We start from the raw sequence: 18,607 nt of genomic DNA on the forward strand, positions 1-18,607 counted from the left end.
AACTAATGATGTTGAGCATCTTTTCATGTATTTGTTAGTCATCTGTGTATCTTTGGGAAATGTTTATTCAGATTTTTGGCCCATTTTTTAATCAGGTTGTCTTTTCACTGCAGGGTTTAAACAACCTTTTATTATATTAGAGATACAAAAGAGCCCCTTTTCAAATGTACCATTTACAAAAATCTTCCTTTTCACTTTCTTCATAGTATCCTTTGAAGTATAAAAGTTTTTCAATTTTGATGAAGCTGACTTTATTTTTTTCATTTTTGCTTTTGGTGTCATATGTAAGACACCATTGCCAAACCAAAAGTAATAAAAATTTATCTCTGTATAGTTTTAGCTTTAGAAAGACATTTTTCCTTTGAAAGGCAGAGAGAAAGAGAGAGAGAGAAAGAGGGATCTTCTATTAGCTGGTTCACTCTCCAAATGCCGACAACAGCTGAGACTATTACAGGCCAAAGCCAGGAACCAGGAACCAAAGTGGGTGGCAGGAAACCAAGTATGTGGGCCATCATCTGCTGGCTCCTAGTGGGTATTAGCAGAAAGCGGAATTGGAAGTGCAGAGTAGCCAGGCCTCGAACAAGGCAATCCAGGATGGGATGCAGGCATCCCAAGTGGCAGCTTAACAACTGCACCCCCTACAACACCTGCCTCCAGTTGTAGCTCTTACAGTTAATCCTATAATCCCTTTTGACTTAGCTTTTGTAAATGGTGTGAAATAAGGGGTCAAAGTCATTCTTTGGCATGTGATTATCCAGTTGTCATGGCACCATCTACTGCAAAGACTCTTCTTTCTCCCCACTGAATGATCTTGGCACTCTTGTTGAGAATCAACTAACCAGGACAGGTAGGTTTATACCTAGACTCTCAATTCCACTCCAGCCATCTGCAACCATCAGGTTTTTGAGGACTTAAATACTAGCAATGAGGGGATCAGCCGAATCTTCTCACTGGTGCCAACTGAAAGTCTGCACTCAATCGCTGTCATTTTGGTCATTGAGTGTATTTGAGAGGTGGGCATTTGGCATAGCAGTTAAGACACGGCTTGGGATGCCCACAGCCCATACTGAAGTATCTGGGTTCAAGTCCCAGCTCTGCTTCCAATTCCAGCTTCCTGCTAGTGTGCACCCTGAGAGGAAGTAGGTGATGGCTCAAGTACTTGGGTCGCTGTACCTGGATGGGAGACCATAACTGAGTTCTAAGGCCCTGGCTACTAACAGGCATTTCCAGAGTGAATTAGCAGATAGAAGAGATGTATCTCTCTTTTCCTCTGTCTCTCTTTCAAATAAATACAAATTTTAAAAAACATACTTGAACTGAAAATGGAAAGTCAACTTTATACACAAACAAGCACATCTCTGTCTGGAACATGTAATGCCAATCTCCAGTTTTCAACTCCATAACATTTCCATAGGCTGTGGGAAGATGATTCAGCCTCCAGCCTCGAATGTCGGCAATGTGTGAGTTGAGTGAGTACCCTGCACAGATGTAGAGTCTCCTCTGTCACCTTCGCTAAGGCCCTATTCGTGTGCTAACAAATGTTCAGAACTCTTGGCATCCCTCTACCAGAAAAAGTTGTAAGCGCTTTTCCCTTGTCAGTGTCTTAAGGCAGAAGATCTGAGATACTCTTTCTTAGCATAGGCATTTACCACTATAAATTTTCCTCTAAGCACTACTTTAGCTGCATCTCCTAAGTTTTGGTAGGCTGTGCCTTCATTTTTAATATCTCAAAGTTCCCTATTTCACTTTTTTTAAAAGATTTATTTATTTATTTATTTATTTGAAAGGCAGAGTAATAGAGAAAGAAAGGGGAAGGGGCAGAATGAAGCCAGGAGCCAGGAACTTCATATAGCCCTCCCACATTGGTAGCAGTATCCCAAGCACTTGGGTCATCTTCCACTGCTTTTCCCAGGCAGAACACCAACTGGGACAGCAGCCGGGATACCAACCAGTGCCCACAGGGGATGCCAGTACTGGAAAGCAGCCCCAACAGTACACATTTCTGTCTCATGGTCTGGTCCATGGACCATTCTTTACAAGCAGCAAGATTTTAAAGGGTTTCTATACTTAATTTTTTTCTTTTTGCTTAACAAATTTGATAATATAAAAACATAGAACTTGTATGTAAAAAACAATAAAGGTAAGAGAACAAATTAGAAAAAAATTTTTGCAACATCTATAATAACGTGTTGTTTTGTTTTAGTCTTCCAATGCTACCTAAGAAATGATCAACCTAGACTTCTACAGTTTCCCAATCATCAACCTGAAATATTAAGTACAAACTCTAAAAATGGTTTACAAATGCCCATTACACATTTTCAGCTGTGTTTTCAACCACTCCCGCATCATCACCCACCCAATGGGCACACGACTACTTGAGTCAAATCTGACAACTTCCTACAAAATGCGAAAATCTTAACTTCTCTAGCTTATGCAACACGTTCCCAACTCCACCTCCAAAAACACTTTAGCGGTAAGCATTTGGCACAGCAGTCTTCCTAAGTTTGAGTCCCAGCTCTGCCATGGATTCCAGCCCCCTGCTAATGCAGAACCTGAGAGGCAGCAGGTGATGGCTAAAGTAGTTGGGTCCCTGCCACCCACCTGGGAGGCCTGGATTGAATTCTAGATTTCTGGCTTCAGCTTAGCTCAGCCCTGGCAACTGTGGGCACTGGGGAAGTGGTGGGGGGAACCAGCAAACGGAGGGCCTCTCTCTACCTGTTCATCTGTCTTTCTCTCTTTCAAGTTTAAAAAAATTGCAAAAACCTATACTTTTGTTTGATAACACAGCAAGCCCAAGAGAAGCATGCCATCAGTTTGAAGTCCTTTCTTTTCCCCCTTCAATGATCTTTGATCTAATTTGGCTGCTTCTCTAGGGCAGGCATTTCATCACTGAACCACGGAAGTCCCACGGCTTACTCAGTCCAGCTCTAGGCAAAGACAATAAGGCTCCTTCTTTACAATTAACTTCTACTTGTGACACATTCCTCATAAAAAATTTTACTGAGACATAATTAACATATCATAAAACTCATCCTTTTAAAACGTATAATTCTATGACTTTCAGTCTACTCAAAGTTGTGCAATCATCACTACTAATTTTAAAACATTTCATCAACCCCAAAAAGAAACCCTAGAGGCAGGCAGGCACTTAGTGCAACAGTTAGGACACTGCTTGGGACGCCCACATGCCATACGAGAGTATCTGGGTTCAAGTTCATGCCATACGAGAGTATCTGGGTTCAAGTTCCAGGTCCTCACCCAACCCCAGCTTCCTGCTAACGTGTATCACGGCAGGCTGAGCAGGTAATGGAGACCCAGACTGAGCAACCGGCTTTGGCCTGGCCCGGCCCCAGCTGTTGCAGGCATTTGGGGAGTGAATCAGCAGATGGGGGACCTCTGCCTGCCTTTCAAAGAAAAAAATAATAATAATTACAGCACAGTGGGTCAAAACTGTTTAGGATACCCACATCCCATCCCAGGGTGCCGGTGATGAAGTCCCACCTCCACACCCAATCCAGCTCCCTGTGGTGCATACTCTGGATGGCAACAGATGATGGCTTAGTAACCATTCAAAAGACTCCCATTGAGTTCTGGGCTTTAGCTTCAGATTGGACCAGCCCTAGAGACTGTGGGCATTTGGGGAGTGAACCAACGAATGAAGATCTCAATCTCTCTCTCTGTCACTGCTTTTCTAATAAATAAAAATAAACGAACTTTTAAAAATATCCCACATGCTCTCCAATGCCTCTAGTCCCCCAACACTTCTATAGATATGCCTACTCTGGACATTTCATGTAAATGGAATTATACAACATGCAATCTGGGACTGGTTTTGCTCACATGGTGTGATGTTTTCACACTTCATTTATATTGTAGCATGTCTCAGTGTTTCATTTCTTCATATGACCAAGTAACATTCCATTCTATGAATATGCCACATTTTGAGTATCCACTCATGAGCTGATGGACATTTGAGTGATCTCCCATTTGGCTATTTTGAACAATGATGCTTCGAACATGCTCATACAAGTTTCTATAGGGATGTTTTCAGTTCTCAAGTGGATATATAGCTAAGTGGACTTGCTGGGTTACATACTAACTCTATATTTCATGTTTTGTGGAATTGTCAAACCATCTTCCAAAGCACTATGCCATTTTATTTATCTATTTTTAAAGATTTTTAAAATTTATTTCAAAGCCAGAGTAACAGAAGAGCGATCTCCCATCTGACATTCACTCCCCAAATGGCCACAACACTCAGGTCTGGCCCAGGCCAAAGCCAGGAGCCAGGAACTCCATCTGGGTCTCCCACAGGAGTGGCGGAGGCTCAAGCACTTGAGTGCTCAAGCACTCTTCTGATGCCTTCCAAGGCAGATCAGCAAGAAGCTGGATCCCAGGCCGCGCACCGCCAGGACTTGACCAGCAACAACCCGGGATACTGCCGCATTTTACATTCCCACAGGCAACGTATTACATTTTCAACAAAAGAGGATGTTAGAATTCCTGCACCAAGAGAGCAGCGAGACTCCGACAGCCCCCTCCTCAGAATACTGCACTAACAAAAACAGAGGTGTAGTTCACGCCGGACTAGAAAGAACACAGTGCTACGGGACCAAGTGCATTAAGCGAGTTCACCTCTCAGAGACTTATCTGAAAACAAGGATAGAGCAAATGGCGTTTACCTTGCAGTCCTTGGGAAGATCAAACACAGCAGTCTACGCAAAGGTGTTTTTACAACGCGGGTTAGCAGTGAGTCAACCCCGGGCAAAGCAGTAAGGGCAAAGGCTACACGCCCAGACTGCCCCCTCACTCGGCTCCTTCTCCGCTCCGTGCCGCTGGGGGCTGCGGCCGCTCCCCTCGCCGGGGAGCCCGGCTCGCGGAGCCACGCAGGAGCGGCTGTCGGGGCCGCACGGGCAGGGCCGTGCCACTCCAGCCCCCACGCCCCGCGCCAAGTCGGCCTTCTCCCTTTTTTTTTTTTTTTTTTTTTTTCAAAATGTACCAGTTTCCGTCTCTCCAATCCCCCACCCCATAAGGCAAACACACACGAAACCAGATCCAGGACGAAGCCCAGAGGCAGACCAATCCCAACGGCTGTCATCACCCTCAGACCACCCCCCCAACCCCACCGCATCCCCTCCGGGACACAGACCTGGTGGCTGCCTCCGGCCCGACCCGAATCCGGCCAGGCGCCTCCCGTGGGGTAGTAGCCATCGCCTCCTCCGCCTTCTCCAGGCCAGGTGGTCTCGGCCGGGCCGCCCCCGCGCACCCGCCAGGAAATGGGAGGCTGAGGAGGCTCCGGGCGAAGGGGAGGATACAAGGGCGGAGGCGGGTGCACTGGCACATCGCCACCCCCCGGCCCATAGTAGCGGCCGTAGGACGGACCGTCACTGGGGCCGTAGCCCGAGCGCCTCAGGGCCGACATGGGCTCCGCTGCCCCCAGGAGCTTCCCGCCCCCCACGGCCGGCCCACTGCGCAGGCGCCTGGGGCGAGGGGGCGTGGACGACAACAGCCAATCCCAGGCAGGCCCCGCCCCCTCTGCCGCCGAACCCCGGAAGTTGAAGGGAGGACGCCGGTGACTCGGGGGCTCTGGGAGGCGGAAACCCTAGGGGAGGCACCGTGTTCTTTAAGAGAGTAGACACATTTTTCTCCCACCGTCTAGCTAATGCAGATTCCTCCTCCCCACTCCTCAGGGACTGGGAAATGGTGTCCCCGGGACCGCTCGACTGCCCCGCCTCTTCCTGGAGATGGGCACGTGATACCGGAAGTGGGTGGGAGTGAAATGAAGGCGTTTCCGGCGGGCCCCCGGCGGCTGAAAGCCGGGGCTCAGGTGCTGGCCCGAATCGGGGTTTGTGTCCCGATCCCGCCGAGGCGCCGACTTCAGCGGGGGGAAGGCGCTGTTGGAGGCGCTGGTTCGCCGCTGCTCGCTGCCTGGCAGCCTTAGCTCAGCTCAAGATGAACTATATGCCCGGCACCGCCAGCCTCATCGAGGACATCGACAGTGAGTAGCCCAGCGGAGCCCGGGGCGAGACCCTCCCTCCCGGGCCGGGGGTGCTGTGTTCTGAGCTCCGTGCGTGCGCCCAGGGGCCCGGGGCCCACCACGTGGCCGCCCCTCCTCCTCTCGCAGCCCCCGGGGCTGGGGAGCCACGAGCTGCGTGGGTCGCGCCGCGGAGGTCCCGGTGCACCGGCTCCCACCTGCTGTGTTTGGAGGTACCAGGTTGTTAACCCCTGCTCGGACGCGAACGCTTGCGTGGAAAGGATTCCTCAGAGCACGGAAACAGTGGGCGGGAGGGATAGGGAAAGGCTAACTAACGGGCTGTAAGTTACGGTCAGCAGGCAGAAGTGCTGGTGTTCCTTTCCTGCTATAAAGGTGATGGTACTCGTGCATGACGACAGTGTGGTGTAGATTTTTCTTGTATTAAAAAAAAAAAGGGTTTTGAAGGTTTCCAGCACAAAGAGATTATAGGTATTTGAGGACCTAGATTTGTTTACCCTGATTTGAGCTTTACACAATGTATGTGTTTATCGATGCATCATACATTATCCATGGATGCGTATCATGTGTATGGATCAGTTAAAAATCAGAGAGGGGCCTGCGCTGTGGCGTAGCGGGGAAAGCAACACCTTCAGTGCCAGCATCCCATATGGGCGCCGGTTCGAGTCCCGGCTGCTCCACTTCCTATCCGGCTCTCTGCTGTGGCCTGGGAAAGCAGAAGATGGTCCAGGTTCTTGGGCCCCTGCACCCACGCGGGAGACCCAGAGGAAGCTCCTGGCTCCTGGCATCGGATCGGTGCAGCTCTGGCCGTTGCGGCCAATTGGGGAGTGAACCAGCAGATGGAAGACCTCTCTCTCTCTCTCTCTCTCTCTCTCTCTGCCTCTCCTCTCTGTGTGTAACTCTCTCAAAGAAATAAATAAATCTTTAACAATAAAATCAAAGAGAAGGAACGTCAGGTCCCAGACAGCCGTACTTGGATTCAGTTGGCAGTCACCCTCGACTTTCTGTTGTGTAGCTGTTTCCAGTTTTCTTGTTACCCACTGGCGATTTCCTGGTAGAAACCACTGCCGGACTTGGTGCCGACTCTTGTGGAAAGGTTGTCACTGGGAACTTGCTTTGTTTCTCTCTCAGTTTCCAAGACCTCCCTTATTCCTAGTTCCTTGCCCGGAAGAGGAGCTCGATCCGTACAGAAGTTTCTTTTTCTAAATCCTCGTCTATCCCTCAAGCAGCGTTTTGTGTCGTTTCAGCCGTATGTGTCTCATTAACCGGTAATTGCTGTGAAGTGGCTTACACACAAACAAGCTACAGTCACCTGCAGATGAAAGCGGGAAGCTGTGATTAAATTGTCGTTTTGTGGTTGCGATCCCTTTAAACCCAAATTACCTCTTTTGCTCTTGAAGGGAAATGTAGTGTACACTGGACCAAATCCATGTACTAGCAACCACTGTCCAAGCTTCTCTCTGAGGATGCAATGTTCCGTTTTAGTTGTTTGAGGGTATCCTCTGGCCCTCACCTCTCTGTATTTACCTGAGTTATCCCAAGCGCTTAACACATTCTGCCATTTTACTAAAAGTCATCTGTTCTTGGGCCTTCTAATTCCTAGCTCTTTGTAGATTTCTGGCTTCCCCCTTTATTGAAAAGTTTGAAACCAATTGACATAGACCCCTCACTGTGCCATCCCAATACTCACACATACTCTTTCTTCTCTGTCTTTAGGTTTTTTTGTTTTTTGTTTTCCTTCTTCTTGTCTTTCGAGTAGAAAGTATTGCTCTGGAACCAGCACTGCGGTGTGATGGGTTAAGCTACCGCTTGGGGTGCTGGCCTCACATATGGGTGCTAGTCTGAGTCCCGGCTGCTCCACTTCCAGTTCAGCTCCTTGTTAATGCACCTGGGAAAGCAACAGAAGATGATCTAAGTGCTTGGGTCCCTGCACCCCGTGGGAGATCCAGATGAAGCTCCTGGCTTCGGCCTGGCCCGGCTCTGGCCATTGCAGCCATTCCAGGAGTGAACCAGCGGATGGAAGATCTCTTTTGTCTCATGTTTTCCCTCTGTGACTTTCAAATAAATAAGTAAATCTTAAAGAAAAAAAAAGTACTGCTCCCTTTCTGTTTATATCTGTTATTACATTTTACTCCCATTGCTTCTGGAGCCTTCTTCCATTATCCTTTTCTACTTATTCTCTCTCTCACCCCACTTCCCTACCTCTCGAGTTTCCCGTCGTATGTTACTGTCTCTTCCCCTCAGATTTTTTCTGTGCTGTCTCCCCATCAGACTGCCATCATTTTCCAGGTCTTCATCCCCGATCTCCTAAGTCAGCTCCATGCAGACGCTACTTCCCGAGTGCCGTCGGTGGACCACGTCTGTTACCCTGCGCCCTCATGCCCACCTTCTGGACTTGAGCGGTTGTAGCACCTCTCTGCAGATCGCTGGCTCTGATTCTGACCTCCTTGTTGTCTTCCAGACTTACTTCCGCCAGTTCTCTGTAGATACTCCGAAGGCACCTGAGGGTCACAAACCAGCTAACAATCCTCTCTGCCCTGAACTTGCTTCTTTTGATACCAAGTGTTAGGCCAGCCTGGGGTGATGACTGAAACTCCGTGTCCTCTCCAGCACCCCTCCCTCCCAGGCATACCCACGTGTCCAGATTCAGTTAGCTGACAAGCCACGTGACTATGCTGCATGTCGCCCTCTCATTGTCTCCCTTCCCAGCTCTGCCTTTGCCCAGGTCTCCCCTCTGCCTCAGACTCTGGAAACTGTCTCTCAGAACTGCTTGTCTGTCGACTCGGCTCTCCATGGTCTCTTGTTCCTTATGAAGTCAAATGCAAATTCTGTCCCTTTCTGACTTTCTCTCTTCCTCTTTCCCTTCATGCCTCAACCTTTCCAGCCAAACAAAAGGCTGTGTGGTCCTTTTCCCCCTCCTGTCTGATCTGCAGCGTGCTGTCCCCTTCCATGTCACTCTTCCCATGACCAAAAGTTAACCACCTTTCAAGGTCTGATTTGGGTACCTCCTGCAGGCAGATGCTCGCTCGCTCGCTCTCTCTCTCTCTCTCTCTCCAGATTTGCTTTCTGTGGCACTTGTCCTTAGCCCGCGAGACTGTAAATTCCTTCAGGACCACGTCTTCTCTGTTCTGTGTCAGGTATTAAAGAATGAGTGAACGAAATCTTGCAGGCTTTCTTAGTAACCGGTTATTCTCATTCTCCGGTGTCAGCGCGAAGTTACCTCTTCAGAGAGGTTGTCTTTTGCCACCCACTCTTACGTAACCACCACCACCCCCAATCACACCATCTACTAATTTGTTTATTATGTGATTGTACCAAGCACAGTAAGTAGTTTCCCTTTTTGTCTTCCCCCATCATGAGGCTGGTGACTCTCCAAGTCTTGTTCCCTACTATCTGTCTAAATCCCAGAACGACATATAGCTCTGCATAAATGTTCATGGAATTTCTGCTTTACCTTATTGTCAGAGTCCTTATTCCAAATATATGAGGCACATATGTGAGATAGAAGTTCTTCGAGTTGAGGGGAAGATAATCCTAGGGTTGCAATCACAGAGATGATCTATACCAAATTCCTTTTTTTTTTTTTTTTTTTTTTTTTTTTTGACAGGCAGAGTGTTTAGTGAGAGAGAGAGACAGAGAGAAAGGTCTTCCTTTTGCCGTTGGTTCACCCTCCAATGGCCGCTGCGGCCGGCGGATCACACTGATCCGAAGCCAGGAGCCAGGTGCTTATCCTGGTCTCCCATGCAGGTGCAAGGCCCAAGAACTTGGGCCATCCTCCACTGCCTTCCTGGGCCATAGCAGAGAGCTGGCCTGGAAGAGGGGTAACCAGGATAGAATCCAGCGCCCCGACCGGGGCTAGAACCCGGTGTGCCGGCGCTGCAAGGTGGAAGATTAGCCTGTTGAGCCACGGCGCTGGCCCTATACCAAATTTCTGAAATTACAGAAGCTGACGTGACACTGAGAGGGTTTAAGTGTCAAACATCAGAATCCAGAGCCAGTTGGCCGGCGCCGCGGCTCACTAGGCTAATCCTCCGCCTTGCGGCGCCGGCACACCGGGTTCTAGTCCCGGTTGGGGCACCGATCCTGTCCCGGTTGCCCCTCTTCCAGGCCAGCTCTCTGCTGTGGCCAGGGAGTGCAGTGGAGGATGACCCAAGTGCTTGGGCCCTGCACCCCATGGGAGACCAGGAGAAGCACCTGGCTCCTGCCATCGGAACAGCGCGGTGCGCCGGCCGCAGCGCGCTACCGCGGCGGCCATTGGAGGGTGAACCAACGGCAAAAGGAAGACCTTTCTCTCTATCTCTCTCTCTCTCACTGTCCACTCTGCCTGTCAAAAATTAAAAAAAAAAAAAAAAAAATTTTAAAAAAAAAAAAAAAAAAGAATCCAGAGCCAGCAATCAGGCGTCCTGGCTCCATGCCCTGTCTTCCTTCTGCTGCTACACCACTCTGATTTTTTTTTTAAAGATTTACTTATTATTTGAAAGGTAGACTTACAGAGAGAAAGAAAGAGAGCTTCCACCCACTGGTTCACTCCCCAGATGGCTGCAATGGCCAGGGCTGGGCCAGATCGAAGCCAGGAGCTTCATCGGGGTCTCCCACACGGATATAGAGGTGCAAGGACTTAGGCCAGTTTCCTCTGCTTTCCCAGGCATGTTAGCAGGATTGGAAGTAGAGTAGATGGGACTGGAACAGGTGCTCAAATGGAGTGCCGACGCTGCAGGCCATGGCTTAACCTGCTACACCACAGCCGGCCCCACTGCTGTCATTCTTTTCACCTCGGTTCATCTGAAGGTGACGCTGCCCTGGCCCTCCCTCCATTTTCCTGTGAACTCCACCTTAAATACAAGGATACTTCAGAAAGTTTGTGAAGTGAATGAGTTAAAAGCGTGTGTTTTCTGTGAACTGCATGAAGACTCCCTCATGCACCGCTTAGACTGCTGTAAACACCATTGCTACCCTGTGAGCTCACTACAGCTGACGGTTCACTTTAAAGATCCTTTCTTCTCTCCTCAGAAAAGCACTTGGTCCTGCTTCGAGATGGAAGGACACTTATAGGCTTTTTAAGAAGCATTGATCAGTTTGGTAGGTATTTTGGTCTTCTCTTATATTCTGGGTAGCAAGAGCTGCTTGTATTTTTGTGTTCATGTTGAAATTTATCCATGACTTTCACATGTGTCTCACGTAATGGAACTGTTCTAAGTCTAAGTGAGTGAATCGTTGCTTCCTGTGTTATGATGAGGTGGTACAAAAGCTTGTATGTGTACAAGCCCAGGGCCCGAAAACTGGCTTTCACTAGGACCTGTGCTTGCACTGAGGACAGTTTTCTGTATTTCCCCCAATAGAGGGAGCCAAATGGTAGCAGTAAACTCAGTCCACTGAAAAGGCTGCTCCTTTGTACATTGGCTTGGGTGCAGCTTCTCTTCAAAGCCATTCCTGAGCTGAAGATAAATCCCTCCCTGTCCAGTGATATTGGGTAGAAGACATTTCCAGAAGCTTTTTTAGAGACCCCCAACACTGAGCTTAGTGTGTTACGTGTAGGGTACATCACACTCAGGGGTCTTGGTCTTTGTCTTACATTCTGTACTTGGCTGAAGTAAGAAATCTGTGTTCCTTGTGTTTCAAAGAACTTCTCAGTTCACTTCAACGTATGTGGGACACCTGCTGGGTCACTGGGTTTGGGTATGAGGATGAAGAAAAGCAACATAAGTGAAACCTAAGAATTACAGAAAATATGAACAGAGATTTCTTCTTCAAATAAGACAGTAGTACTAATAGAAATAAGAAAAATAATTATTCTTAACAGATTGAAATTCAAGATGAATTCTTCAAATTCATCAGCATACTTTGAGGGTAAAGTGGTAACTATTGGGTTTACTCCCAGAATATGAAGTATGATTATCTGACAAGGCTAAAGAACAGATTTTTGCTGTATCCAAATCTGGACACCTTCACTGTATTGAATGAGTCCTAAATACTTTCAAAAAAAAAAAAAAAGTGAAATCTTCAGTAAATAATCACCCACATATATACATGACAAAGAAAAACTTTCTTTCCAAAAACAAAAATTTTAGTCTTTGTAGTTATCTAGGCTCATGTTTTCCAAATTTCCTATTGATTTATATTTTCTTGTAACAGTGTTGATATTAGCAACTAGCTGGTAAAGGGGTTTATTTTTCATATTCCTACCACCATTCATATATTAGCTAAACATTATCCCAAATACTCTTTCAGTTTGCCGTTGCTTAAAGTCTCTTAAGCAGTATATGCTACTCAGTAGTTGATTATTTGAAATTTCAGCTTTTCCCAAAGTTAGAAAGTTTGGAAAGCATGTTTAGCTGAATCTTTTCTACTCAAAAATAATTTTGATTGATTGAGTTATAGACCTTTATCCAATAATTTGAACTAAATATCTCTGTTTCTTCCCTGTGTACTTATAGCTAACTTAGTGCTACATCAGACTGTGGAGCGTATTCATGTGGGCAAAAAATACGGTGATATTCCTCGAGGGATTTTTGTGGTCAGAGGAGAGAATGTGGTCCTTCTAGGAGAAATAGTAAGTGAAAACTCTGAAGCTGCAATGGATCCTGGGATTCATGCTAGTCAGGGTTCTTTCTGTCTTTTCAAGAGGGAGAAATATATTCCCCACCCCTCACCAGCTTCTGTGATGCAACCACCAAATTAGCTTAGGAAAGCCGTCATTGGGAAAGAAGCTACAGAGGAGAACTAGCTTTGTTTCAGTTCCTGTGTGCATTTTAAATATTTTGATCCTATTGGCAGCAAAATATCATTGGCTTTGTCTGATACCATAAAAGATACTGCCCTACGAAAATGTAGTTCATTCATTATTTATGTTATCTCTAATAGCATAACATTTCAACGGCTTAATTTATATGCATTGACTTACAAAAAAGTGTGGTTTCTACACGTGGTGGTATTTTTCAGTCTTTTAAGCAATTAGTTACAAGTAGCCTTTCGCGACATAACATTACTTAGCAGTGTTTGAGGGAAAGACAAGTTCCTTATACAAAGTGGTCTCCATGTTTCAGAGGGAGAAAGGGGAAAGGGAGGCTGTGGAAGTCTTTCTGAGAATGGAGCTCAGCTTCTCTTGGATCCTTAGCTCACAGCCAGGGAGGGGGTGTCTGTGCCAGAGAGACTAACTGGCAGGTCAGAGGTTAAAGAGAATCTTCTCAAGTGCTGTTACTCTAGGTTTGGTGTGTGGGCATGTACGTAGCTTTTTCATAATCCACGTTTCCCATGGCCTTCTTCAAGTTTCCTCATATGTATGGGTTTCCAAATGTTTTTCACCAAAATATAGCTTTTTTTTTCTTTTTAAATATTTATTTATTTATTTATTTGAAAGGCAGAGTTAGAGGCAGAGAGAGAGAGAGAGGTTTTCCATTTGCTGGTTTACTCTCCAGTTGGTCACAACGGCCAGAGCTGGGCCCATCAGAAGCCAGGAGCTTCCTCCTGGTCTCCCACGCCAGTGCAAAGGCCCAAGCACGTGGACCATCTTCTACTGCTTTCCCAGGCCATAGCAGAGAGCTGGATCAGAAGTGGAGCAGCCGAGACTGGAACTGGTGCCGATATGGGATGCTGGCACTGCAGGCGGCGACTTCACCCACTACGGCACAGCGCTGGCCCCAAAATATATCTTTTTAATTCCATTTTTCCACAGGCTTTAAAAAAAAATGTGTCTTTATTATCTGCTTGAAAGGCAAAAGGGGGGAGAGAGAGAGCAAAAGTGAGACAGAGAGACAGATTTTCCATCCTCTGGTTCATTCCCTAGATGCCCACAACAGCCGAGGCTGTGCCAGTCTGGGGCCAGGAATTCCACAGAGGCTCCTACATGGGTGGCAGAGGACCAAGCACTTGAGCCATCTTGTGCTACTTCCCAGGAAGGTGAAAGAGCTGGAACTGGAACGGGTACTCCAATGTGGGATGCTGACTGGTATCGTAACCTGCCGTGCCACAACACCAGACATTTGTTTTGAAGATTGTTTTAAAGACAGTGCCCTGGGTTTTTTGGTTTTTGTTTTCTCATTTTGTTTGAAAAGCAGAGAAAGAGAGAGTACTTCCATCTGCTGGTTCTCTCTCCAAATGTCTGACGCAGCTAGGGCTGGGCCAGGCTGAAGCCAGGAGCCCAGAACTCCATCTGGGTCTCCAGTTTGTGTAGCAAGGCCCCAGGTACTTGAGCCGTCTTCTGCTCAAGTACTTCTCCCAGGATGCATGGTACCAGGAAGCTGAATCCAGCAGAGGAGCCAGGACACCAGCCAGCTACTCTGATACTGGATGTGGGTGTGCCCACAGCAGCTTAACTCTTGTGCAGATGTTTGTCCCTCGGACGTTTTTATCAAGTGCCTTATTAAAACCTTTGACTTCATCCTGCTGCTTGTGATTATTTATTTTGCCAGCAAAGTCAAAATCAAAATCTCTTCAGTGTCAGGTGGAAGTAAGAGAACCATCACTGTTTTCTTGTTTGCTTACCAAAAACTTTGGTTTTTTTAGGTTTTTGGGTTTTTTTTTTTTTTTTTTTTTTAAGTTCCCCCAAACCTAACCACATCTTAAGTCAGTTGACAGAAATCTTGTGAGTAGATCGGTTTAGTTTGCAGCTGCTTTTTAACACTAAGCCGTTTGAGGAAGTAAGAAGATAACTGTGCCAGAAACCTCCTGCCAGGGCTGTTTGTGGCAGCAGGCTGAGTGCTGCTAGGGTTGCCTGCATCCCATATTGAAGTCCTGGTTGGGTTCCGGCTCCTCTGCTTCCCAACCAGCTTCTTGCTGTTACATCCTGGAAGGCAGTGGAAGATGACCCAAGTGTCACCCACGTCATAGCCCTGGGCAGAGTTCTGGGCTCCTGGCTTCAGCCTGGCCCAGCCCCAGCTGTGGCAGGCATTTGAGGAATGAGCCAGAGGATAGATCTGTCTTTTCTCTCTCTCTCTCTGCCTTGCAAGTAGTTAAAATAAATAACCATTTAAAGAAAAACGAAAAACCCTCATTGGAAACAGGTAGAAATAAGTAAAGAACTATAAAGCAGTCAGCCTGTATTAAGGGGGCTAATCTCTGAGTAGTGGGATTATGCATGACTTTGTAGTTTTTGTGTGTGTGTGTGTGTGTGTTTTTATTTTGAGAGATAGTGACAGAGATCTTCCATCTGCTGGTTCACTCCCCCAAATGCCCACCACAGCTGGGGCTGTGCTAAGCTGGAGCTCACATGGGGGTGGCTGGGAATCAAGTACTTGAGCCACCATGCCTTCTCCCAGGCATGTAAGCAGGGAGCTGTATCCAAAGTGGAGACGCCAGGTCTCTGACATGGGATATAGACTTCCCTAGTGGTAGCTTAACTTGCTGCACCACAAAGCTTGCTCACTGGCCCATTTAATTTTTTAAGAGGAATCATGACGCTGATTTTAGGAAAAGACTTAAATCAGAATATTACACATTTTGCTTCAGTTTTTGGTAGTAAGCAAAATAGACATGCCTTTTGTACCAGATTGACAGGAAGATACACCTGTTCAGATTCTGTGAGGTGAAGAAAGTAAACGTGTTTATTCTTGAAGACTCATTGTTTTCCTGGGGTTTCATTGTGGGGGCAAAAGTGTGTGTGTGTGTGTGTGTGTGGATATTCTGGAAGTTTCACAGAGGTGCCCCTAGGGAGGGATGGTTCAGGAATGTTTGCATGCTTATGTGAAGCAATAGTTTGAGGCAGTTATGTATCAACCCCAGGGAACCGCATACCCAGAGACCATTTGGATTCTATCAGCGGGACATTGCCTCCAGGGTGGTGATGTACACAGCCTTTGGTACTAAGACAGGATGTTGGGAAGCAGTATCATCCTAAGCGTGTGAATTCCTAAGCATTGAACTGCTCAGTGAATAATGTTGAAAAACCCCAGCAGGCGGTATGCAGGGTAGGAACTTCCCTGCAGCTGTTCCCCAGCCTAAGGGGGCAAGTGTTCCCTTGATAAGGGACATTTTGCCTGAGTGCTCTTAGTTCCCGACCCCAGGGAGGGGATGCTTATGTTACTGTGGGTTTCAGTCTGAGCCCTCTGATAATGCCCCACCTGTGGCAGATGCTGGCTGGTGCGGCTGGGGGCTCAGTGTGTGAGTCAGTGCCTTCCCAGCCTTTATCACTGAAAGTCGGAGAAGAGGATAAGAAACGCGGACACTTAGTCTGCATAGGCTTTCCTTGTTCCAGAAACACAGACTGGGGAGAAGGTGGAGCAGGCTGCTTCTGCATTCTCAGCTGGCTGTCGACTGCTCATAAGGTGTTCAAAAAGAAAAACATTAAATACACACTGCACCAAAGTAAAGAAAAAACACTAGTTACAGTCAACATTTGAATTGTAGGGTTTTATTTCAAGTCAGTGTATACCCAGGAAAATGATAATGGTAGCTGTTACGGTGCTGCTGCGTGGGATGCCTTCATCCAGAATGGGGGTGCCTGGGACTGAATCCTGGCTCACTTCTGACCCACTTCTGGGAGGCAGCAGGTGACCCAAGTAGTTGGGTCCCTGCCACCCACGTGGGAGACCTGGATTGAGCTGCTGGTTTCTGGCTTTGGCCTGGCCCAGCCCTGGCTGTTGTGAGCATTAAGGGAGTGAACCAATGAGTAGATCTTTCTCTCTCTCTGTCACTCTGCCTTTCACATAAATGAGTGTAATTTGTTTTTCAATTTCAAGTGAATCCTTCACTGATATAACATTTATGCTTAGGCCAGTGTTGTGACACAGCAGGTTAAGCTGCTGCTTGCAGTGCCAGCATGTGACCGTTGGTTCATGTCCTGGCTGCTCCTCTTCCAAACCAGCTTCCTGCTAATGTGCTTGGCAAGGCAGCAGAACATGGTCCAAGTGCTTGGGCCACCACCACCATTCATGTGGGAGACCTGAATGGGGTTCCTGACTCCTGGCTTCAGCCTGGCCCAGCCCAAGCTATCTGTCTCTCCCTTTCCCCCTCTCCTTCTCTCTGGAACTAAGCCTTTTAAATAAGTAAATCTTTTAAGAAATAAAATAAAAATCATCCTAACTTACTTATATAGGATTTCAGATAACCTAAAACTTTGTTACACACACTAATACTTATATCTGTTACCACTATCATACAAATACTAATTCTGTAATAGTATTGCCAGCCATTTTTAATAGTATTTTCATTGCATTTGAAAGAGAAAGAGAATGATTTTCCATCAACTGGTTTACTCCCAAATGCCTTTAACAGCTGGGACTGAGCCAGGCCAAAGCCAGGAACCTGGAACTCCATCTGAATCTCTCACATGGGTGGCAGGGAACCAAGTACTTGAGCCATTACCTCTGCTTCGCGGGATACTTAGTAGCAGGAAGCTGGATTGTCATTAGAGGAACCAGGTCATGTGCCAGGCACTCTGGTGATGGGATGCAGGCATCATCCCAAGCAGGACATTCACCACTGTTCCAAACGCCTGCCCCTATTTCTTTGAAAAACTTACCTGCCCCAAGGAGGATAATTCAGTGCTGTCATGGTTATGAAAAAGAATCGGAACCTGATACGGGAATCCATATGCCTTTAGATCTATGATGTCTCCAGTTCTTGGTGTTCGTAAAGGTTTTCCAACCTACTTGTTTTGTAGGACTTGGAAAAGGAAAGTGACACACCCCTGCAGCAAGTGTCCATCGAAGAAATCCTGGAAGAACAAAGGGTGGAACAGCAGACCAAGCTGGAAGCAGAGAAGCTCAAAGTTCAGGCTCTCAAGGACCGCGGCCTCTCCATTCCCCGCGCAGACACTCTGGATGAATATTAAGTCTTTTGCTCAGAGGCTGGTGCTCTTGGAAAGCAGAGGCTGTCACTGAAGGAAAGTGACACCTGGGTCACCCCAGACATTTGACCGGAGACTGTAGAGTTTTGAAAAGTCATCTTTATTTTTAATTCTTTCACCTAGGCAACCATGAAGAAGAACTCATTGGGTTTTTGTTTTTGTTTTGTTTTTTTAAATAACAAAATCATTGTTTGAAGAAACAGTGGCATGAACTTCTTTCACACGTCACTGTGGAGCCAGCGACTACTTCTTTATATTGTCCTTACCCCAAGTTAGACTTTCCAGGGGACATTCTTCATGTACTTGTAAATAAAGTACAGATATCAAAGCTGTCATGTTATTTCTCAAGTTTGAGTTGCCTCCAGTAGATAGAATTGAGCCTGAACTCTCAGGGTGTAAGCAGCCCACACTGGGGTTGACCCCTTCCATCGGAATTCCAAGTAGCCAGCTACTTCTGAAGCTAACTGTGTTCCAGTTATCTTGGGGTTCTCTCCCCTCTCCTCTGGGTTAGGGTCTCCTGGCTAGAGCAGAAGCCTTGTGTGTGAAACAGCCTGCGTGCTGCTCTGGCTGCTCCTGCTTCCCCACAGTTCCACCAGACCCGGCTCCTGCAGGATCCAGCACCTTCCTCAGGTGGCTTATTCTCCACATCCATTAGATGGGTTCTTCAGAGGCTGTGCTCATCAAAAAGGAGCACCCAGACGATGTGTTGTAGTGCCTGACCACCCGTAGTGTGGTGGAGGGACAGCTGCGTGCTGGGAGTGTAGCAGCTATCACAGGTAGGGTAGGTGTTTGGCCTGGGGCTTAAATCACCACTTGGGGCACACATCCCATGT

The 18,607-nt window shown here is 47.2% G+C and overlaps 2 protein-coding genes across 2 annotated transcripts in view; one reads left to right on the forward strand and one right to left on the reverse strand.

Moving 5' to 3' along the window:
- The window catches only part of BAG4 (BAG cochaperone 4), a 28,632-nt gene extending 23,190 nt beyond the window's left edge, over positions 1-5,442 (reverse strand). The window contains exon 1 of the mRNA XM_062212907.1: positions 5,150-5,442. Within this exon, the coding sequence (XP_062068891.1) occupies positions 5,150-5,422 (273 nt within the window). The 5' untranslated portion in view covers positions 5,423-5,442. The remainder of the gene's footprint in view (positions 1-5,149) is intronic.
- A 122-nt stretch (positions 5,443-5,564) lies between these two features.
- LSM1 (LSM1 homolog, mRNA degradation associated) lies at positions 5,565-18,102 on the forward strand. Its single transcript, XM_062213391.1, has 4 exons — positions 5,565-5,998; positions 11,003-11,071; positions 12,427-12,542; positions 17,589-18,102. Exons 1-4 carry the CDS (start codon positions 5,953-5,955, stop codon positions 17,757-17,759), a joined length of 402 nt encoding a protein of 133 aa, XP_062069375.1. The 5' UTR covers positions 5,565-5,952; the 3' UTR covers positions 17,760-18,102.
- Positions 18,103-18,607: the final 505 nt, after the last annotated feature.

Source organism: Lepus europaeus, chromosome 16 (genome assembly GCF_033115175.1).
Source record: "Lepus europaeus isolate LE1 chromosome 16, mLepTim1.pri, whole genome shotgun sequence".
Classification (NCBI taxonomy): Eukaryota; Metazoa; Chordata; class Mammalia; order Lagomorpha; family Leporidae; genus Lepus; species Lepus europaeus.

Excerpts from the sequence above, each read along its gene's own strand:
- LSM1 (XM_062213391.1), top strand. The coding sequence starts at position 5,953 with ATGAACTATATGCCCGGCACCGCCAGCCTCATCGAGGACATCGACA. Across the intron at positions 5,999-11,002 it reads CCTCATCGAGGACATCGACA|AAAAGCACTTGGTCCTGCTT; the intron begins GTGAGTAGCCCA and ends TTCTCTCCTCAG. Across the intron at positions 11,072-12,426 it reads AAGAAGCATTGATCAGTTTG|CTAACTTAGTGCTACATCAG; the intron begins GTAGGTATTTTG and ends GTGTACTTATAG.